This window comes from Sus scrofa, chromosome 8 (assembly GCF_054392235.1).
Source record: "Sus scrofa isolate SSC_HxYL_T2T_F1_AM1 chromosome 8, Sscrofa_HxYL_maternal_Yorkshire_Landrace_v2.0, whole genome shotgun sequence".
Taxonomy (NCBI): Eukaryota; Metazoa; Chordata; class Mammalia; order Artiodactyla; family Suidae; genus Sus; species Sus scrofa.
In genome coordinates this window covers 102,593,276-102,617,500 of record NC_139390.1, presented here as the reverse complement: position 1 = coordinate 102,617,500, position 24,225 = coordinate 102,593,276, and the positions used below count along the sequence as shown (strand labels likewise).

General features: G+C 36.0%; 1 protein-coding gene across 13 annotated transcripts in view; it reads right to left on the bottom strand.

Moving 5' to 3' along the window:
* The window catches only part of SCLT1 (sodium channel and clathrin linker 1), a 265,145-nt gene that overhangs the window by 61,766 nt on the left and 179,154 nt on the right, over positions 1–24,225 (bottom strand). For 6 of the 13 annotated variants that reach the window (XR_014813015.1, XM_084972937.1, XM_084972940.1 and 3 more), the window contains 5 exons: positions 23,251–23,322; positions 15,668–15,742; positions 13,258–13,403; positions 12,092–12,284; positions 2,867–3,063 (listed from right to left, as the gene is read on the bottom strand). Coding sequence is in view for 7 of the 13 variants with exons in the window: in XM_084972937.1 (XP_084829063.1) it covers positions 2,867–3,063; positions 12,092–12,284; positions 13,258–13,403; positions 15,668–15,742; positions 23,251–23,322 (683 nt within the window). In the remaining 6 variants the exon portion in view is untranslated. Of the gene's footprint in view, positions 1–2,866; positions 3,064–12,091; positions 12,285–13,257; positions 13,404–15,557; positions 15,743–23,250; positions 23,323–24,225 lie in introns of all 13 variants that reach the window. The other 7 variants (XR_014813019.1, XR_014813018.1, XR_014813020.1 and 4 more) reach the window with 2 other exon arrangements.

Below are 24,225 nucleotides of genomic sequence, written 5' to 3'. Positions count from 1 at the left end.
AGACTCTTCTGGAGAGGCAGGGAGCAGCTATTACTTATCCTGGGGTCATAGACACTGACAGCAGCAATATGTAGAAGTTATTTACTGCATGGACACTTCTGCTGGTGGCTGCCATATTGGGATCCTCCCTCTAGCTCATTAGTACCAAGATAACCACCAACACATAGGCACCAGTGATGGGACACCTCAAGCGAAACAGCTAACTAGTTGGGGACACAGGCTGCCCACCAGCAGAAAGGCTGCCTAAAGACTTCCTAAACTCACAGCTTCTTCTAGACATGGCCTTGCCCACCATAGGACCAAGACTCAGTTCTACCCATAAGTGGACAGGTGCCAGCACTGTCTTCCAGGGAGCCTGCACTAGCCTTTAGGTCAGTCTCACCAACCAGGGTGCAGACACAAGAAGCAACAACCACAATCTCAGAGCAGAATAATGCAAGCTTCAGAACACCATGGACTCCATAACCAACTGTGTTATGGAGCCAGCCCCTCTCCCCTGACCCAGTAATCTGACACCAACTCTGGGAACCCCAGGGCCCTATAGCTAGTATGGCATTAACCCCAGGATCTAGCTTCACCCACCAGTGGGTAGTAGCCCAGAGTCTTCTGGACCCTGAGCCAGCACTATCCCTGGGGCTTCCCAGGGTTTGGTAGCAACTCCTTTTGTGATCAGGTCTCATTAATAAGTAGTAAGTAGCATGAGCACAAGGCAGGGCCTGGCAATCAACCAGACTTGGGAACAACCAACCTGACTAGACTGCCCACATAGCCTGCCACAGAAGGACCCATGTAGCCCTCTCAAGAGGAACCCCTAGAGTATTCAGCTTGGGTGACAAGAGGGGAGAGTGCTGCTGAGGTGCATAGGATGCCTTCTACAGAAGGCCACTTCTTTACAGTTGACAAGTGTAACTAACCTACCACATACATAGCAAAATGAGGTGGCTTATATCTAGTCAGTTGTGATGGAACATGATGGAAGATAATGTTAGAAAAAGAATGTGTGAGACAGAGAGAGAGACTGGGTTATTTTGCTGTACAGCAGAAATTGACAGAACATTGTAAATCAACTATAATAGAAAAAGTAAAAATCTTACAAAAAAAAATGAGGTTGCAGAGGAGCATGTTCCAGACAAAGAAACAAGAGGAACTAAGTGAAATGGAGATAGACAATGTACCTGAAAAATAGTTCAGAGGAATGATGGTAAGGATGACCAAAGAACTCAGGAGAAGTTCTTACACAGAGCAAGAAGTTACTAATTTTTATTTAACAATGACTTAGACAATAGAGACAGAGATGAAGACTATGACAGCTGAAATAAAAGATACACCAGAAAGACTCAACAGTAAACTAAATGATACAGAGGAACAGATCAGTGATCTGGAAGACAAAGCAGTGGAAATCACTGCTGCTAAATAGAAAAAAGAAAAAAAAAAAAAAAAAAGGAACAAAAAGAAATGAGGACGGTTTAAGAGACCTCTGGGACATCATCAAATTCACTACAAGAAACTAGTGAATATAGAAAAAAGAAATAGATTCACAGATATAGAAAACAAACCAGTGGGGAAAGGAAAGATGAGAGGGTCAGCATAGGGGAAGGGATCAAGAAGTACAAACTATTTGATATAAAATAAATAAGGGATATATTGGACAACATGAGGAATATAGCCCATATTTTATAATAACTATAAATGATATATAACCTTTAAACACTGAGAATCACTACATTATACATCTGTAACTTATGCAGTATTATACAGAAACTATACTTCAGTAACAACAACAACAACAAACAACTAAAAGGAAAGAAACCTTAATTATAAAAACCATATTGTCTTTACCCTAAACTGCCTAAATTTTAAACCAGGATCTGTCACTTTGTTAGGTATGTGACCTTGAACATGTTCCTTAACCTCCCTTAGACTCAGTTTCTCTAGCTAGAAAATGTTAGGTACCTTTTTTTAACCCCATGCTGTCTTGATTCCTTTTCTCTCCAGTCTTCTTTCTCAGTCTCAGTGGAATTTTCTTATCTCTAAATTTTAACTTGTGTAACTTAGTCCTTAGACAGTTTAATTTATTTAGACTTCCTTTCTATACATTCTCATTCGATGACTTTAAAAATCATATGTATGTTAATGACTCTCAAATTTATAGCTCCTGTTGCAGTCTCTTTTACGAACTCCAAACAACTAACGAGTTGATACCTTGACCTAAATATCTTTTACGTAACTCATATTAACATGGTCTAAAGCAGGAAAAAAAATTAAATGATTTCCAATCCTTTAAAAATCCAAATTATCATCATTTTATACATGGATCATCACAGTACTTGTCTACCTTCTCTTTTCTTCTATTCTGGACCCTTTCCCCAGTCTATTCTTCATACAGCAGTCCAACTGATCTGTTGAACATTTAAGCGTGATCATATTACTTTGCTCAAAGCCCTTCATAGCTTCTCATTTCATTCATCATAAATGTTCAAAGTTCTTTCCAGGCAAGGATCAGTACATTTTTCCTTAAAGGTCCAGAGAACCAATGCTTTAGGCTTTGCAGGCCAAATTGATTCTGCTGCAACTATAGAAAACTACTGTATTTACTCTATATGCAAATAGTATTAAGATTCTAAACTGCCATGTCCAACAGAGATCATTGTATTTTCTGAATATGCATAAAATTTACAAAACATACAATATTAGTTTAATAATCCTTAATATTTTTTGTAGTAGTTCAATAAATATTTGCTGAATAAAAATATAAGTACAACATTCAGACTTTTCCCTTCTTACGAAAAGATTAAAGCAAGGGCATTAAACTAAAGGTTAAATAATCTCTTTGTAAAATGCATCAAATAATTAATAGTGGACTTACTTTAGATTACTGATTCTAATTTCTGCACTTTCAGTGAGTTTCTTTGTTTCTTCTTTCCACCTATTGGCTGCCTTCTGTTGAGTCACTAAGAGATGCCTCAGTTCAACAGTAGAATTTCGGTTACTGTCTTCCATCTCTCTCAACTGAACTTCAAACCCATGTTCCTTTATTGAAAATTCATGTTCCATTGTACTGATCTAGAGAAGAAAATGAACACAGTATTTTTCTTTTCTATTATTCTAGGAGATAAATGATCAATGACATATACAAAAAGAATAATTTATTGTGTTGTCTGTGGCATAGATATGTCTGGATGAGAAATCTATATAAAACAAGTTTACAATCTGTCTCATCACAGATGAAGACTAATCCTGTATTATAATACAAACTTAATGACACCAGAATTATGATGAACTACAAAATTTTCAACATTTTTGGTAGCCCGCTGGATCCTGGGGGCAGAGCCTCCTTGCCTGTTCGCTTGCATCTCTCACAAGCGTCCTATCTTAATAAATCTATTTCTTGCCTATCAAAAAAAATTTTTTTCAATACTTTCCCAATACTTTAAAATGCCAGTAGGAAAAATGTATACTGTCTAATATAAAGCTGCTCTCATCATCTCCTTTTACTTTTTTTTGCCAGAATCTACAGAAAATGTTTATACTCTCAGTAACTGAGAGTTGGGTTTTTATGTAAGTCACTTAAAAATATTTACTGGTTTATTATAAAAGATACAACTCCATATAAAAGAGATACGCAGGAGTTACCATTGTGGCTCAGCAGGTTAAGAACTTGATTAGAATCCATGACAATACCTATTCAATCCCTGGCTTTGCTCAGTGGATTAAGGAACCAGCGTTGCTGTGAGCTTTTGTGTAGGTCACAGATGCAGCTCGGATCCTGTGTTGCCGTGGCTGTGGTGCAGGCCAGAGAGCTGCTGCTCTGACTCAACCCCTAGCCTGGGAACTTCCACATGACACAGGTGTGGCTCTAAAAAGAAAAAAAAAAAAAAAAGAAGAAGAAGAAGAAGACAAGATACACAGAGCAAGGTGTAAGATATAGGGGATGTGCATAGCTACCATGCCCTCTTCAAGTGTGCCATCCCCGGCACCCTGATGAACGCAGCTGATGAAGCTCCTCTTAGGAGTGCCTCAAGTCACTTTTGATTTATATACTAAATTTAAGATTGTCTTTCAAAGGACTCTGTAAAGTCAAAAAAATTATATACAGGAATTCCTTTACCACTTTAATTACAGTACAAATGAACAGTGCATTTTTTTTCAGGAAAAGACCATAATGATTTTCAGATACTCATATGGAAATGTCTTCTAAATAACTTAGAAGTAAAGTTATTTATGTCATTATAGTAAAAATACTGTAATGCAGAATGAACATACAAATAAATGCTCTTTGGATAGTCTAAAAGCTTCCTCAGCTGGGGTTCATGGAGAGAATTAAGCCTAATGCCTTAAAGCACCTCATGTATGCAATGAATTGTCTAATCTTGTATGCATCTAGGATGAAACTATCTATTACCATACTTGAGGCAGTTGAGAAAATGGTTAAGTAGTTAGAACAATTTCTTTGGTGTACTCTCAGACCATCTTTACCTTGCTACACTAAAGAAATATTAAAAAGAATATCTATCTTGTGATATTTTAATGTGCTTTGAAAATGGTCACAGCTGGAATGCCTTTTATTCATTTATTAAATATGGCCACTTTTAAACTCAAGAAAGAATGAATAAGAAATTCAATTTTACCAACTCAAAAAACACCAAGGAAAATCCCATCACAGCAAAATCCATGGCTTACGGGGGAAAACTGCAAACATTCGGTCTTTACTACCCTGCTAAATGCCACATGCTTCCTAAAACTCTTAAATTTGCTTTCCTAAATAATACATAAGTAAAAATTTGACTTTATACATACTGGCACCAGAAAAACCTTGAATTTATTCATTTCGTATTGTATTATTGCTGTGCTAACCTCCTGAGGCTCCATGACTCCCGCTCTATTTCAATGATTTTTTTTGTTTGTTTTTGTTTTTAAAGGGCTGCACCTGCAGCATATGGGAGGTTCCCAGGTTGGGGGTTGAATCAGAGCTGCAGCTGCCAGCCTACACCACAGCCACAGAAACAGAGGAGCTGAGCTGTATCTGTGACCTATATCATAGCTCACGGTAAGGCCGGATCCTTAACCCACTGAGCAGGGCCAGGGATTGAACCCACATCCTCATGGATCCTAGTCGGGTTTGTTCCCACTGAGCCACAGTGGGAACTTCTATTTTAATAATTTTTGAATTATTGAATTCACAAATTTAGAATCGAATATTCTTCCCTGATTCAATCTTCTCTGGATATCTTTCTTTCTCTCACTCTCACAATGTATTAAAAACTGATCACTTGAAAAGATACATGCACCTCAATGTTAACTGCAGCACTATCTACAACAGCCAAGACACAGAAGCAACCTAAATGTCCATCAACAGAGGAATGGATAAAGCAGATGTGGTGTGCATACACACACACACACACACACACACACACAGGAATATTATTCAGCCATAGAAAAAGATGAAATAATGCCACTTGCAGTAACATGGATGGACCTAGAGATTATCATACTGAGTTAAGTAAATCAGAGAAAGACAAATATCATATGATATAACTTATACATGGGCTCAATAAAAAATGATACGAAAGAACTTATTTGTAAAACAGAAACAAACTTACAGATTACAAAACCAACCTATGATTACCATAGGTGAAACTGTTAGGGGGAGGGAAGAATTTGGAGGGTGGGCATAACATATACACACTTCTATATAGATGATTAATGAGAACCTACTGTACAGCACAGGAAAAATCCACTCAATAGTTTATAATAACCTATATGGGAAAAAAGAATGGATACATTTGTACGTATGACATCCACTTTGCATACACCTGAAACAAATACAACATTGTAAGCCAACTATACTCCAATAAAATTAAATTTAAAAAACCCCCGGTCTATGAATCTATATAGCTTTAGAATTCTGCTTGCCTAGTTAACACATTTCCACTTGGAAAATCTATTTGCAGCTTTACAAGCCTTGTTCTAAAGTCCCATGATGGAGTTCCCGTCGTGGCGCAGTGGTTAACGAATCCGACTAGGAACCATGAGGTTGGGGGTTCAGTCCCTGCCCTTGCTCAGTGGGTTGATGATCCGGCATTGCCATGAGCTGTGGTGTAGGCTGCAGACGCGGCTCAGATCCCGCGTTGCTGTGGCTCTGGCGTAGGCCAGTGGCTACAGCTCGGATTAGACCCCTAGCCTGGGAACCTCCATATGCCGAGGGAGCGGCCCAAATAAATAGCAAAAAGCCAAAAAAAAAAAAAAAAAAATAGAGTCCCATGATAATGTGGTCTCTATCTACTTCCACAAGCTTTGGTTATGTCACTATTCCCTTCTTTTTCTTTGTTTCTGCCATAATGCCTTCTCATTCTTTTTTTTTTTTTTTTTCCCCATGTTGTTCCCTTTGCTTTGAATAATCTTTCCCTTCCTGTTTCTCTTAGTTATTTCTATTCAACTTTTAGAACTCAGCTCAATTACAGCTCCTACAGGGAAATTCTCTTACTATGTATCTAGAAAAAGTCAGGTCCCTCTGTTATAAGCTCTCACAGTGTCCTATGGTCTTCCTAAAGAGCATTTATTAATTTGTAAAGATACATTTAATGTTTGCCCACTTCCATGCAAATAATAAGTTTTTAAGGATGGGGACCATGTCTTTTTTTGTTTACTATTACATCTTCAGAACTTGAATTTATAGCAAGGATGTCAAAACACATCTGCAGATTCAATCAAAGATAGCTTTCGGGTATCAAAATTTAGTCTTTAAATAAACCCCAGATCCTTTAGCTGACTGATGCAATTCTCACTGTTAAACTGGACAGGTCTGCAGTTATGTTGGAAGGATAAGGGCCAAAACAACCGGGTCTCCTATAAAAATAAAAGCACTTCCAATGACTCAATTCAGAATGTTGGGTTGGAAAAAGGGATTTATGGTCTCCTTCCCTTCCTCCTTTGTGTCCCTTTTCTGCATAAAACTATTCACTCAAGTAGACAGGATTGCAAATACTACCCATTTCCTAATTTTATATCCTTATGAAGGATACTTAGACCATAAAGACTTGGAGATCCTTTGCAGAAAGAAGGAAGTAGGAAAGGAGAAAGCTGGGGCTGAGAGAGCAGCAATGGCTTTAAGATCAAATGAAAACTTGATATAAATTGTTAAGGCTCTTAGCCAACTGACCTCTCAATATCCAACTATCTTGATCTTTTTAGCTTTCAGTTTATCTATGAAAGATCACACTCTTTTTTCAAGAGAAAGAAAAGTAGCAAAGTGTAGCACTAGATTCCCATGTCATAAAAGGAATCAGCTACAAAGCAGCAATTTATCTGAAGCCCTCCTCCATAAAAGAGAATCACAACTATCCAGTTAAGACATTCTTTTTTTTTTTAAATCTATTTTTTATTGTTATTTCCCCCAACACACTTTTTTTTCCCCCATTGTACAGCATGGGGACCCAGTTACACATACATGTATACATTATTTTTTCTCCCATTGCCATGCTGCATTGTAAGTATCTAGACATAGTTCTCAGTGCTACACAGCAGGTTAGGAAGTTCGGTGCCTCATTTACCAATAATCCTTCTCTTAAGCTAGATGCAGGGTTGGCAAAAGGGGACAATTTTGGTAGAGAAGCTGTCATTTTTTTGTTTTCCAAGAAACATAAGTTACTATCCTGAACTGTTAGAGTGGATCAAACACAGTACCAAATAGGGGGAATTCATTCATTCCCCTCCCTTCCATTATAGAAACCCCAACTGTCAAACAAGTATATTAAATGGAAATACAAAAATTTCAAAAGACAAAGTCTCTGTAATCTATAACTCAGAGATAACTACCTTAACTTCTACATAATTGCTATTTATGTCTTTTAAAATTGAGATTAGTGTATATAGGATTATGAACATATATAAATATATATTTTCTGGAAACCTGGTTTTTAATGATGACTCAATATAGCACTTTATAGATATACCAAAATTTAACTATTTATTTCTAGATAAGTTGTTTTTAATTTGTTACACATAATACTATAATGAACTTTAATTATGGGATGATGTATTTTCTTAAAAATTTTATACATGTGTACCATTTTACATGTGTAGCTACACATTCACTTATACTGATAATTTTGTACTGACTAAACAGGGAGTTTTAAACTTAAAAAAATCTGTTCATCAGCAATTTGTTTTGTTTTTGAATTCTGTTCATGTCTTATACATGTTTTCCTACTGGGTTACAAATATTTTTTATTTTTAAAAGCTCTTCATATGATCTTTGTCTTTTATCATATTTATTAAAACTATTTCCTCTAGTTTCTTTTAAAAAATACTTTTAAAAACTGGTTTTAAATATTTTTAAACCTTAGGAGTTCCCAACCTGGTACAACAGAAACAAATCTGACTAGGAACAATGAGGTTGCAGGTTTGATCCCTGGCCTTGCTCAGTGGGTTAAGGATCTGGTGTTGCTGTGAACTGTGGTGTAGGTTGCAGACGTGGCTCGGATCTGGCTTTGCTGTGGCTGTGGTGTATGCCAGCAGCTACAGCTCTGATTAGACCCTTAGACTGGGAACCTCCATGTGCCATGGAGAGAGAAAATATTTTTAAACCTTATATATAAATATTTTTAAACCTTATAAAAAAAAGAGAGAGAGAGAGAAAATATTTTTAAACCTTATATATAAATCTACCAATATATTTGTTCATTTGTAAGTTATTTCATTTTTTTGTTTTACTGAGGAAGTTATTTCCATCTATCAGTTAAATATTCACCTCATTTCTTATTAATTCATATGAAATTTAGAATATGGAATTTATTTTTTGTCTTTTGTCTCTTTAGGGCTGCACCTGAGGCATTTGGAGATTCCCAGGCTAGGTGTCTAATTGGAGCTGTTGCTGCCAGCCTATACCAGAGCCACAGCAACGCCAGATCTGACCCTTGTCTGTGACCTACACCACAGCTCACAGCAATGCTGGATCATTACCCACTGATAGAGGCCAGGGACTGAATCAGCAACCTCATGGTTCCTAGTCGGATTTGTTTCTGCTGCACCATAACAGGAACTCCAGAATATGAATTTAAAACATAAGATGAAGATTTAACATTTTTCCAGCAAGTACATTAATTTTTTAAAAATTATGGGTATGTTTTAGCATAGGTGTTCTGAAGCAAACACAAAATAGGAAGTTTTTTTTTTTTTCTTTTTAGGGCCGCAATCATGACATATGGAGGTTCCCAGGCTAGGGGTCTAATCGGAGCTGCAGCTGCTGGCCTACACCACAGCCACAGCAATGCCAGATCTGAGCTGCGTCTGTGACCTATACCACAGCTCACCACAATGCCGGATCCGTAACCCATTGAGCGAGGCCGGGGATAGAACCTGCTACCTCACGGTTACTAGTCGGATTCATTTCCACTGTGCCATGATGCAAACTCCCAAAATAGATTATTACAATGAATCCCTATGTGTTTTTCACCCAGCCTTCACAATCATCAAACTCATAGCCATTCTTGTTTATCTATAATCCACCCACTTTCCAGGGCCAATATTTCTCTCTCTTACAATAAAGTATATAAATCCTAAGGGTACAACTCAATTTTTACACACATATTGATAGACCAGAGTCACCACCCAGATTTAGGGACCCCAGGAGGCTCTCTCAGGTGCCCTTCTAATACTAATCTACCTAAAATGTAACTACTATTCTGCTGCCATCCTTATAGGTAACTATGCCTATTCTTCACTTCACTATGCCTATTCTTCATATTATGATACTAATAAACTATAAGCCTTTTTATATCTGGCTTCTTTGTCCTATGTTATGTCGATGAGACTCATCCACCATTGCTTCTAGACATCATTCATTCCTTTTCACTGCTGCATCTATTCCATTATATGAACATACCACAACTTATTTACATTATTTCATGTTGATGGACAACTGAGTTATTTTCAGTGTTTTGATATAATTAAATCTTTCATGAATATTCTTCTATACATGTTTTGATAAGCACTTACAGCCACTGGTTATTAAGTAGTACTGTTATTTGGCATAGCATGTGTATATGAATGTATGTATAACTTTAAAAGATACGGCTAAATGGTGGTTGTACCAATTTATATTCACCAAAATAACTTAAGAAAGTATCAGTTGTTTTACATCTTTGTCACCATTTGATATTGTCTGTTTTAAAAATTTTAGCTATTCTGGTAGATATGTGGTAGTATCTCATTGTAACTGTAATCTTTTTTCCCTGATAAATAATGAAGTTGAAACTTTTTTCATATATTTTCTTTTATAATGTGTGAATGTAAATCTTTTGCCCATTTTTGGAAATGGAGTGTCTCTTTTTTCCTTATTGTTAACTGTTTTTTTTCTTTATTAATTAGTAAGAGTTTTTATATTCTAGATATGAGTCTTTTTTTTTTTTTTTTGGTTGTATATATGAGAACTACTTCCTCTAACTTTTCACTCTCTTAATGGTGTCTCTTCTGATGACTGAAAAATCTTTTAATGAAATCCAATTCATCTATCTTTTCATTATGATTAGTGCTCTTTTTGTTCTGTTTAAGAAATTCTTCCCTAGCCAAGGTCATGAAGATTTTGTACTTGAAGTCCCATTGTTTTATGTTTTGCATTTAGGTCAATAAGGCAGCTCAAATTAATTTAAATGTATGGTGTGATACAGGGGTCAGAGTTTATTTTTAAAAATATAGACCCAGTTGATCTAACATAATTTATTGTAAAGATAATTCTTTCCCTACTGAACTTGTGTGGTTCCTTTGTTATAAATGAGGTGGTTATGAAAAACGAGTTTGGAAGCTCCCGTTGTGGGGTGGGTTAGGAGCCAACATTGTCTCTATGAGGATGCAAGTTCGATTTTTGGCAGCACTCAGTAGGTTAAGGACGCTTTGGCGTAGTCATGGATGTGGCTCGGATTCACTATTGCCATGGCAGTAGCCATATATTGTGTGGCCACAGCTGCAGCTCCAATTTGACCCCTAGCCTGGGAACTTCCATATGCTGCAATACAGCCATAAAAAGAGAAAAACAAAAATGACTTTGTTTCTAGACTTTGTTTTGTTCTATTAATCAGGTTGATTTTTATTATTCTTATGTTGATTACACACTGTCCTAAGTCCTATACTTTTATATCAAGTCTTGAGATCTTGTAGTTGTGATCCTTCTTCCCCTTTGTTTTTCAAAGATTCCCCATGGCCTAAAGCATAAAGTACAAACTTTATATGATAAGTAAGGGTCTCTTTTTCAGAGTTTGAGCTTTTATAAATAACCACAATGTTTGATACTTACAATAGGAAGCATTCCATAAATATATATGAATTACGCTGGAATGTGATTTCTTGTGAGTCCTTGCAGTAACAAAAAACAAAGTGAAACACTAATGCTACCACCCCACATTCTTGCTATGAAGCTGGAAGATACAGATCTTTATCATAAAAAGGTAATACCACTTTTTACAAAAAGTCACATAGAATGGGGAAAGGCAAACAATATGTTGATGTTGATACCTGAGATTCTTAAAACTTCCTCAAACAAGTTATCATGTTCTTATTGCCAAGCCATGTAAGCATTAGAGCAGAAGGGGGACAAGGAGAGAGGAAATAAAATGGATTTTTTTTTCTAGAGGAGATTTTTATTCCTTGCTTTCTTCCTGGCATGGAATTTTTAGACTACCTATGAGTGGTTTTCAGGGCATACTGATGTACCATCCTCTATACAGCTAGTTTTAAGAGTTCTATTTTTGAGAGGCTATTATAGAGGAAAAGAGAGGATAGCAGTCTGTAAAGTTATCTAATCTATAGTTTTGCTAGCACTGCTTAAATTGCTTTGGCAGAAATACCAGTGTATTTCATGGTTGAAAAAGAATTTTTTTGTGTGTGTGGATAGCAATCATTTTCAAGTATGCCTGCCAAGTTCTACAACACAGAAAAGACTGGTTAATGCTCTCCTTTATGATTTAGTGCTATCTGATGAGAAGGCAAAAAAAAAAAAAAAAAGGGCTTTAAAAATGTTTTACTAGGTCTCTCTAAATATTCTCAGTATTTTGATTTTCACAAGTATATATTTAATCCTAACTAGTCTTGAAAATACCTTTAATTTGGCTTGTTTTTGAGCCTCAAGAGCAATCTTTCTTAACTCTTCAACCTGTTTCTGTAATTGTTCATTTTCCTGCTGAAGTCTCAGCCTTTCTTCACTGACAAATCCACAGTTCTCTCTCTCTGACTCCAACACCTTTTGAAGTTTCTGAATCATTTCTTGGCACCGTGATAGCTCTTCCGAGGAACTGATTACAAAAACAAAACAAAAGTAGCCTTTAAACTTAATGATCTGTAGTAGAAATCAGAAGTCTGTATATATTTCATACTAAAGACCTGTTTTCTTTGTTCTGAGCCATTTCTTTTCACTGTAGATTTAAATTACGTGGCTTCACAATGTTATGTCACACTAGGCATATATGTTCAATTTAGCAATCTTACTTAACTAAGAAAATATAGATTGAACCATTATCACTCACCTAGAAAATCAATAGGAAACCTCTTTCGAATTTTTACTAACACCGAGAATCACTGTTTTATTTGACTTTTAACATTTTGATAATAATGTGTCTCAGTGAAGCGCTTGATGTTTAGCCTACCTGAAGTTTTTCAGCATCATGGATCTCCATTTGTTTGGGGTTGGTTACTAGAGCTTTATTAAATAGTTTCCTTTGGTGGAGTCATGTTTACTAGATTCTTTACTAGTCAAGTCTGGAGTTGGCAGGTCTGTTTTGGGGGCATCCACGGGCATGATTTCTTCTTTGTCCCTTGGGTGAATCCCTGGCCATGTAAGACTGCCTTAAACTGTGGTAGAACAGGTCTGGATCCATGTCTTGTGGCTTTTGCCACAAAGGCTGCCTCAAATACTTGTTTCTGTGGAGGGACATAGTCTGAGGACCTCCTGCTATATTGCCAATTATCATTCCTCTTTATTTTTAAAATATCTATTAAACATATTCTATGACAGAGATCAAGATTTCATGCAACTTAAATAAGTTTTACTATACTAAGTAACACTGCCAGAAATGGGAAATTTAAAATAAAACGGTAGAGTACTGTACCTTTTCTTCCTGAAAAAGTCATTTCTTCCTCTAAAATAATCTTGAAAAAACTCTATTTGATGCTAAAAAGTCTTGCTTTCAACATGATATAATAATGAGCCCCATAAAAGATAAAAATGTCAAAATTATATGAGTTTGAAAATCCAAAAGAATAACTTACTTTATTTCAAGTTGTTTGAGTTTATTTTCTGCTGTTCTAAGTCTTAGCTGAAGATCATCTTTTGAACGGTCTGCAACCAGACACCTTTGGTGCATTTCTTCCAGTTTTCTGTAATCACTTTCATTTATTCTGCCTTCATGGTAAATCTGCAGAAGAGGCTTTTATGTCTATTACCTTGCAGAAGGAAACTGTCTTAAAAATTATACAGTTTAGAAACTGAAATAAATGATGACAAATAAAAACCAATGATCATGTGTTCATCTATTCCCACTATAACATTAAAATATATCAATAATTAATTTTGGTTGTTTCACATTTACAAAATAAATGCTGAAAATTGACAAAATAATTGCTTATTTTTGAAATTATTCATATTCACTGTAAACTAAATAGTTTTAACATTTTATAAAGAAATGTAAACTAGCTGAAGATAAAAAAAAAAAAAAAAAAACAACAACAACAAAAAACCCTCCAAATTCACCACCTGGAGCCAACTGCTTTATTTGATGAACACCTTTAAGACAAGTCTGTACTGAAATATTCAAAAGTACAGATACATGCTGTACTGTATAAATAGAACTACCCAAAAGTGACAAAGTGACTGCAGAATCCCACTCTAGATTAACCAGACAGTGAGCTGAGCAAAATGGGGGTTTTTCCTCTCCTAGCTCTGCTTCCTATGAGACAGGGCTTCCTCCTACAACATAAAGGCTGTACCATCCCATGAACTGCAAGGTGACCAGGTGGTAGGCAGCTCATATTTTCAGACAAAGTCTACAACACACAGGTACCCTCAAAATCGAGATTGCCTGGCCAAGTAACCTGTGTCTTCTCCCACTGATGAGGCTGTCACTCTTGCTCTACAAAGAGTGTCAGCATATCTATGCCCTATGACTGAAATACAGACCTTTACTGCAGTACCAGCAGTACTTTGACTTACCTTTACCGGTTGCCTTTAGTCTTGTAGGTTTTACATTTCCCAAACAAAACCTATTCCTTAACCTATGCCATGTGATATCAAAAAATTCATCCCCAACCCTGATGTACAGCAGGTGCCAATCTAAATGGGATCTATTCCTATTCCATAACAGAGGACAACTCGGAAGGGATCAACCTTGCAGGAGAGGGGTGACCATGAAGGACCTACCTTGAACATAACATACATATGTATTTCCCTCCTCCATGAATGGGATTACATACTATATTCTGCCTTGTAAATTACTCTTTTACTATATGATGTCATAATCTTTTTATGTCAATAATGTAGATATATGTCACATTTTTTGAACTACATAGCTCTGATTCCACATTTTCTTTTTTTTTTTTTTTTTTGGCTGCCCCATGACAAGTCCCTGGGTCAGGAATGAGATCAAGCTGCAGTTGTGCACAACTGTGGCAACATCAGATCCTTTAACCCACTGTACTGGGCCAGGGTTGAACCTGTGTCCTGGTGCTGCAGAGATGCCACAGATCCCATTACACCACAGTAGGAAACTCCTATGTTTGCTTTTTTTTTTTTTAAACCACTGGGCAAGTTACTTAACCTCTCTATGAAAGTTCTTAATACAATGCCTAAAGCACAGTATGTGCCAAATCAAATTTAGCCTTATTTTCACTGCAAGGTATTTTAAATGAATGGGATATTTACTGCTAATAAAAAGTTATCTAAATAAGAAAATTTATATTCTTTTCCTAAATGTCACTGGGGTAGGAGTTCCCATCATGGTGCAGCAAAAACGAATTCGACCAGGAACTGTGAGGTTGCTGGTTAGATCCCCCACCTTGCTCTGTGGGTTAAGTATCTGGTGTTGCCATAAGCTGTGGTGTAGGTCGCAGACATGGCTCGAATCTGATGTTGCTGTGGCTCTGATGTAGACTAGCAGCAATAGCTCTGATTAGGCCCCTAGTCTGGGGACCTCCATATGCCATGAGTGCAGCCCTCAAAAGACAAAAGACAAACAAACAAACAAAAAATCACTGGGGTAAATATTTTTTTCCAGCTACAAATAAAAATCTGTACTTTGAAAAGGTAGAAATCATAGCAATATTGTAATTTTGGGATTATATATACTTGCTATATTTATAGATGGTCCAAGAAAAGTTGGCAGGAAATTTAAAAAGAGAAGAAAGACAATAAAAAAATATGGGAATGAGGTCTAAACAAATATGTTTACTTTGTAAAACTTAAACCTTTAGGTAAAAAGTTTAAATAATGTGTCCACCCTTGTAAAGAAATGTATTTAGGCAATACCATCTAAATGAAGATTCTGAAAATATTCCAAGCAAATAAAAGCACTCACCAGGAGAATACTTATAATATAAGGGTTGCTAGTAGATAGTATGATGAAAGCAGATAGTAATGTTGAATATTTGCAGTTGGGTTTAGGTATTTTTTCCTTTTCTTTTTTACCTTTTCTAGCTCTTCTTCCACTGCTCTTTTCTCTCTAATGGCTCGTTCAATTTGGCCTTGTTTTTCAGCACACTCCTATAAATTCGAATCATATTTTAAATAAATATATTTGTAAAACCTTAAAAAAAAAAAAAAAGAGGGAAAGGAGTTCCCATCGTGGCTCAGCAGTATTGAACTCGACTAATATCCTTGAGGATGCAGGTTCGATCCCTGGCCTCGCTCAGGGTGTTAAGGATCTGGCCTTGCTGTGAGCTGTGGTGTAGGTCACAGACGTGGCTCAGATCCCAAGCTGCTGTGGCTGTGGTGTAGGTGGACAGCTGCAGCTCCGATTCAACCCCTAGCCTGGGAACTTCCAGATGCTGCAGGTGTGGGCCTAAAAAAAAAAAAAAAAAAGGAATAATGAAAAAGTAAAATGACTTGTTCATAACAGAAATACCACACTCACCCTCTCTGTACAGCCAGACCATAGTGATTAAAAAAATATATAAAAACAACTCAATCTTCAAAGAGCTACCTATCTCAGGATTTCAGAAATCACCTTAAGTACAGAATGCCAAGGAATTCTAAGTAAACATACCAGGTAGTTAATAGAGGTTGAGGAATTCCAAGGAGAAAAAAATAAATGAGCTCCTTTCTCGTATTACAGTTTTCCTTTCCATATACTTGTATCATATATTTAAAAAGGAAGCATAGAACTAGACAGTGGTACCACACCATAGACAACCTAGAGCCTGAAAGGTACATGGGTATATGAATTCTAAAATGGTTAATTTTCTTTTGCAAAGCTTATCAACAGCCAATGGAAATAATAAAAATGTTTTATTAATGTGAACATAAAATATTTCTGGCTCAAAAGTTTTTAATCAATAAAATCAGGCAAGCTTATCAATTATACAACAAAATTTAAAATTTTGCAAATGAAACTAAAGCTAAGATCATTATAATGACTTGTTCTTCATAATTATTTGCTTCTATTTTTAAAATGGGTGTGGTTATTTGTAACTAATTGTAAATGATGCTTTGGATAAACCTGCTTTGTTGACAATACACTGCTAATTAATATTCAGTTATCTTTATTATAACTGAAGTAGTGCATATCAATATGTCTTTAAGGTTTAAAATAAGCTTCTAAATTGACTCCAAATTAATACACTCTTATTATAATGAAGATCTTTAACCCTATGCTGTAAATCAGATGATTAAATTTATCTTTTATTAACACAACTGTTAGCATATAAGAAATAAAACTTTAATGTTTCATGTATGTTCATGTAATAAGTTGCTAGCCCATGAAAAGGTAGTTTTATGGTGTGAAATTTGAGATTTCTCCTATGTTCATCATAACTCATCTCATGTAAATTTTTTTTTTTTTTTTGCTTTTTAGGCTGCACCTGCAGCATATGGAAGTTCCCCGGCTAGGGGTCAAATTGGAGCTACAGCTGCCAGTCTATGCCACAGTCACAGCAACGGGGTATCCGAGCTGCATATGCAACCTACACCACAAATCATGGCAATGCCAGATCGATGACCCACTGAATAAGGCCAGGGATCAAACCCGCATCCTCATGGATACTAGTTGGATTCGTTTCTGCTGTGCCATGACAGGAACTCCCTTTCATGTAATTTTTTAAATAGACTATTTGTTAGAGCAGTTTAGGTTCACAGCAAAATTGAAGGGAAGTTACAGATTTCCCCAATACTTCCTGCCTCGGTACATGCATAGCTTCCTGTTATTATCAACAGGCTGCAATACAGTGGTACATTTGTTAAGACTGATGTACCTCCACCACACGATATTAACATCTGGAGTCCACAGTATACATTACAGTTCACTCTTGGTATTGTACATTCTATGGGTTTGGACAAACTGATAATGACATACCCACCATTACAGTATCATATACAACAGTTTCATGGTCCTAAAAATCCTCTATGCTTTGCCTACACTTATTCATCTTCCTCTCCTCCTTAATCCCTAGTAACCACTGATCTTTTTCACTGTCTCCATAGTTAGCTTTTTTCAGAATGTCATAGTTGGAATCATATAGTATGTAACCTTTTCAAACTAGCTTCTTTCACTTAGTAATAGGCATTTAAGATTCCTCCATGTCTTTACATGGTGAGACAGCTCTTTTCTTTCAAGTGCTGAATAACATTCCATTGCTTGGATGTACCAAAGTTTAGTTACCTCTCATCAACTAAAGGACATCTTGGCTGATTCCAAGTTTTGGCAATTATAAAAAAACAAAGGCTGTGATAAACATCCATGTGCAGATTTCTGTGTGAACGTAAGTTTTCAACTCTTTTGGCTAAATAGAGAAGAATGCAATTATTGGATCCTATAGTAAGAATATATCTAGTTTTGTAAGAAAACACCCAACTGCCTTCAAAAATGGCTGTGCCACTTTGTATTCCCACCAGCAATGAATGAGAGTTCCTTTTGCTCTCTGTCAGTGTTTGCTGGTATCAATGCTTTGGATTTTGGCCAATCTAATAGGTATGTGTAGCACTTATTTGGTATAATGAATGGTGTCTCATTGTTTCAATTTGCATTTTCCCATATGATTTAGAGTGTTTTTTCGTATGTGTATTCACTATCTGTAAATCTTCTTTGGTAAGGTGTTTGTTAAGGTCTTTGGCTCATTTTCTAATCAAGTTCTCTGTTTTCTTACTGTTATGTTTTAAGAGTACTTCATGTATTTTGGATAACAGTCCTTTATTAGGTAAGTTTTTGTAAATATTCTCCCTCAATCTATGGTTTGAATTTTCATTTTTTGATACTGTCTTTTACAGAGCAGAAAATTTTAATTTTAATGAAGTCCAGAGTTCCCCTTGTGGCGCAATGGAAATGAATCCCACTAGGAACCATGAGGTTGAGGGTTTGAACCCTGGCCTCACTCAGTGGGTTAAGGATATGGTGTTGCCGTGAGCTGTGGTGTAGGTCAGAGATGTGGCTCAGATCCTGTGTTGCTGTGGCTGTGGCAATAGGCTGGCAGCTACAGCTCTGATTAGACCTCTAGCCTGGGAACCTCCATATGCTGTGGGTGTGGCCCTAAAAACCAAAAAAAAAAAAAAAAAACCCTTAATGAAGTCCAACTTACCAGTTATTTCATTCATGGATCATCTTTTTGATGCTATAACTAAAAACTCATTGCCAAACCTAAGATTATCTAGATTTTCTCTTATGTTATCTTCTAGGAGTTTTAGTTTTATATTTTACATGTAAGTCTGTGACCAATTTTGAATTAATTTCTGTGTAAGGTCTGAATTTAGATTCATTTATTTTACATGTGAATGTCTAATTGTTCTAACATCATTTGTTTTAAAGACTACCTTTGCTCCATTGTACTGCCTTTCCTCCTTTATCAAAGATAAGCTGACTGTATTTATGTGGGTCTATGTCTGGGCTCTATATTCTGTTCCATTGATCTATTTGTCTATTCTTTCCCCAATATCACCCTCTCTTGATTACTGTAGGTTTAGAATTGGTATTGAAGTCTGGTACAGCGTCAGTCCTGAACTTTGTTCTTCTTTTTCACTGTAGCATTGGCTATTCTGGGTATGGCACCTCCCCATGCAAACTTTCAATTCAGTTCTTTAATATCCATAAAATAACCTCCTAGAATTACAGTTGGAATTGCACTAAATTTACAGATCAACTTGGAAAGAAATGACATTTTGAAAATATTGAGTCTTCTTATCCATGAACATGGACCATCTTCATTTATTTAGTTCTTTGCTATCTTTCATGAGAGTTTTATAGTTTTCACACAAAATCACAAAACAGATCTTGTATATTTGATTAGATTTACACCTGTTTAATTTTGGGGGTGCTAATATAAATGACATTGTGTTTTTGTTTCAAATTCCATTTGTTCATTGCTGCTATTTAGGAAAGCAAATGACTTTTGTATATTATCCTAGTATTCTACAACACTGTTATAATCACTTCTTTGTTCCAGTCTTTTTTTCTTTTTTAAATTCTTTTGGATTTTCTACATAGACAATCATATTATCTGCAAACAAATTCTTCTTTCCCAGTGTATATACCTTTTATTTCCTTTACTTGGAGGGGAGGGGTCAAATGGCATTAGCTAGTACTTTCAGTGTGATGCTGAAAGAAGTGTTAAGAGGACACATCCTTGCTTTATTCCTGATCTCAGAGGGAAAGCTTTCAGTTCTGCAGTTGTAGGTTTTTTGTAGATATTCTTTATAAAATTAAGGAAGTTTCCTTTTGTTTCTAGTTTACATGAGAGGTTTTTTTTTTTTTATCATGAATGGGGGTTGGATTTGTCAAATGCTTTTTCTGCATCTATTTATATAATTACTGAATTATATAAATACCAATTTTTCCTTTTATTTTTTTCTTTGTAGGGCCACACCTGTGGAATATGGAAGTTCCCTGGCTACTTCCAGCCCTGGGTTGAATCAGAGCTGCAGCTGCCTGCTTACGCCACATTTACAGTAATGTGGGATCTGAGCTGCATCTGCAACCTATGTCGCAGCTTGTGGCAATGCAGGATCCTTAATCCACTGGGAGAGGCCAGGGATGGAATCCGCATCCTCACGAGTACTAGTCGGGTTTTCAACCCGCTGAACCACAATGAGAACTCCACTATATGATTTTTAATATAGATATTAATAACAGGATTGGATCATACTTCTGGGTCTGGTGAGTAGTATACAAAGAAAGATAAAAATGTGTTATGCACCTCTCTTGATCCAGTCCACAGTTTAACTGCCACATGATGATGGCTGAATATTTACTTAACCTGAGATAACAAAGTAAAAATGAGACAAAAAAGTTGAAAACTCTTTGGAGAAATACAAGAATTCTTTTAGAAATGGACTAAAGCAAACATTTAAAATTACTGTTAAAAGGCTTTTACGGATATTTGCTATTAATCACTACCAACATTCCTACTTTTGGGGCAAGAAATGACCAAATGATACTAGACATTTTCTCAAGTACTCATGAAATGTTTCCAAAATCATACTCCCATGTCTTATCATAAAAAAGTCTTAATGAATATTAAGAATATCACATAGACTATGATCTGTGGCCTCTAATTAATCAGATTAGAAATGAATAATAAAAAGACATTTAAACATCTTTGTATTGGGAAATGCAAAATTTTTAGATTTCTAAAAAATTCATGGATCAAAAAAGATCATAATGAAAGTTTCATTCACTTGTATAAATTTAGGCATTTATAACCAATCTTCTTCCTCATTTGCTATAGATTAATAGAAATCTCTGCTACTTGGCAGAAGTAAAATGTTAAGAGAAATAACATCAGTGTATATTGCCCGCCAAAGGGAGATATGTGGCTTCAGATACACTGGCTCTGGTCTTTCCTTAAACCTAACAAAAAAATCCACACATTAACCTAAAATATAAGTTTTTCTCCTCCCTACAAACATGACTTAGTTTTGGGTTAGCTAATGTATGCTTAACTTCCCTCCCTGACTTCATCTTTATAGCACAGGTGGTAAAATTGGTACCGAAGAATATAAATCAATAGTCTACATAGGTTATTATACCTCAAACTGTAGTCTGAGAGAAAAATCTGCTTTTTAAAGTAGTTGAATATGGGAGTTCCTGTCGTGGCTCAGTGATTAACGAATCCGACTAGGAACCATGAGGTTGCGGGTTCGATTCCTGGCCTTGCTCAGTGGGTTAGGGATCCGGCGTTGCTGTGAGCTGTGGTATAAGTCGCAGATGTGCCTTGGATCCCAAGTTGCTGTGGTTGTGGCATAGGCCAGCGGCTACAGCTCCGATTAGACCCCTAACCTTCGAAACTCCATATGCTGCAGGAGCGGCCCTAGAAAAGGCAAAAAGTAGTTGAATACGTCTTCTTTCAAATACATCCCTAGATTTTTAATATTTCAAAGAATTAACAGTTTTCTTCACCAAAGACATCATGACATCAGACAATATTTAACATCTTTGGAAAAATCCGGTTAGCTATAAATTAAAACTGTTTTACTATAAATCCTAAGTAGTACCTTCTGTAATCATTTGAAATTACAATTTTTTGACTCTAAAGTGCATTTATATAGCTCTGATGGTTACATGGCTGTGAATTATTTTTAAAATCCCTGTGGGTCTTATCTAGTACACATGCCTAAATAGAAAGACATCATGTTAGTTTACAGTCTATTAAATAATCTTAGGCTGGTGTAGACCCTTCTTCTTCAAAACTGTGAAACTTTTGATAGTTAAATTAGTCCATAAGAGAACAAGCAAAATAGCAAGGAGATAGATGAGGAAGTAAAAATGACAAAGAATTAGGCATGACTAATCAGCCATACTATATTCCGTTAATTTTACTTAACGTTTCTGCCACTGTTTCTTGTTCTATTACTCTTAGAGGCTATAGAGAAGACTAAGGTCCCATCATGCACATTACAGAGTTTGCAGAAATGTGGAAAAGATGTGATCATTCTTTCAGAAGTGTTTAAATATCAATCTGCCAATAAATACTTATTGAAAACATACTGTGTAAAATCCTGTATTAAGCAATGTGGAAAATAAAGGAACGCCTAAGACCCTTCTACTTTGAAGTGCTTTCAATCGAACTCAAAAAATTTTCATGAAGAAAGAGAGCGGGAGGAGTTCCCATTGTGGCACAGTGGAAACAAATCCGACTAGGAGCCACAAGATTGCAGGTTCTATCCCTGGCCTCGATCAGTGGGTTAAGGATCCGGCATTGCCGTGAGCTTTGGTGTAGACAGCAGTCTTGGCTTGGATCTGGCTTTGCTGTGGCTATGCTATAGGCTGGCAGCTGTAGGTCTGATTCGACCCCTAGCCTGGGAACCTCCATATACTGCAGGTGTGGCCTAAAAAGCAAAAAAAGAAAGAAAGAAAGAAAGAGAGAAGGAGAGAGAGGGAGGGAGAAGGAAGACGAGGAAACAGAGAAAGAGAGGTCTAATGTAATGTATAATTATTACAAGACACAATTCATTATTAAATTGTATAAGAAAGATTAAAAGTGAAACAGATTTTGAGAAAAGATAAGCGTGTGTAAAGTTGAAAATATCTTCCCAATCTCTAGAGAGTCTGGTACTTTCATGCTCTGTAAGCAAAGTTATTAGATTCCGTTTTGTTAAATCTTTAGGTTAAATTTATATATTCAATCCCACCTCTAGTCACACAAGTACTCTTCCCTCTCCCCTCTTTGTCCACTCGTTCTTCAGTACTCATTTCTTCTGGGAAGACTGTCTTTTCTCCTTCCCACTGCTATGTATGCTTTCTCTTTCTTTCTCCCTGGTTTCTCAGATGAACCCAACACATGGAAGCAGCTGCAGCTGAATGCTTCAATAGCACCCTGTGCATTCTTTGCCCAAAATAGGGAATCACAGTAAAATGTGACAAATACCATCCATCTTTCCTACTAGACCATAAGTTCCAAGAATGTGGGTAAAATGTTTTAGCCTGATTTTTACTCTTTTCCTAGCATCTAGAATAGTTCTTGGGAGGATAAATATCTTCTGAATAAATGAATACCCAATAATACATGTCTTGGCTTTAAAAATAAGCAATATGCAGAAGAAAATATCAATATAGTCTTCTAACATACCGTTTGAAGGGCTGAAAGTTCTGCTGCTAGTCGAGAAATCTGTATATTATATTGTTTTCTTGTGTTTTCAACCTATAAATTAAGATATTTATGAATTATTTAGGTCTACAATAAAAAAGCTTATTATCCAATAAAAATATTTAATATTGAAAAAAATAAAATTATAACTTTTTTGTAAAAGTCAATAATTTATCATGACAGTAGAAGTAAGTGAACAGGATGATATATCCAAAAGGATAGTGATTATCAAGTTTTTGGTCTTAGGATCCTTTTACACTAGAAAAACACATTTTATAATGGGTTCTCCTTCCATTAAAATTTACCATATTAGAAGTGAAAACTGAGAAAATTTCAAAATATTTACTTATTAATCTCTTTATAAATAATGATAAGCAAAGTCATTACAGGTTAACATAAAAATGCACTTTTTGAAAATATGTATATTTTCCAAAAATTAAAAATAATTTAGAATAGTTATATTATTTTACATTTTTGCAAATTTCCTTAATGTCTCTGAGGCAAGGAAAGTATAAGATGAGAGAGAAACATCATTTATGCAAAAAAAACTAGAGATAATTTGAAAATAAAAACAAAGATTGAAGGTGATGGATCACAAAATAAAAAAAATTAAAAAGGGAGTTCCTCTTGTAGCTCAGCGGTTAGCAAACCAGACTAGGATCCATGAGGATGCAGGTTTGATCCCTGGCCTCGCTCAGTGGGTTAAGGATTTGGCGTTGCCGTGAGCTGTGGTGTAGGTAGCAGATACGGCTTGGATCTGGTGTTGCTGTGGCTGTGGTATAGGCCAACAGCTGTAGCTCTGATTTGACCCCTGGCCTGGAAACCTCCATATGCTGTGAGTACCGCCCTAAAAAAGCAAAAAAATAAATAAAATAATTAAAAAGGTGCATGAATCCATGGTGAGACTAAAAAGGGGGGGGGGGAACTCTCCCTTATCAAAAATAATAGCTAATAAAT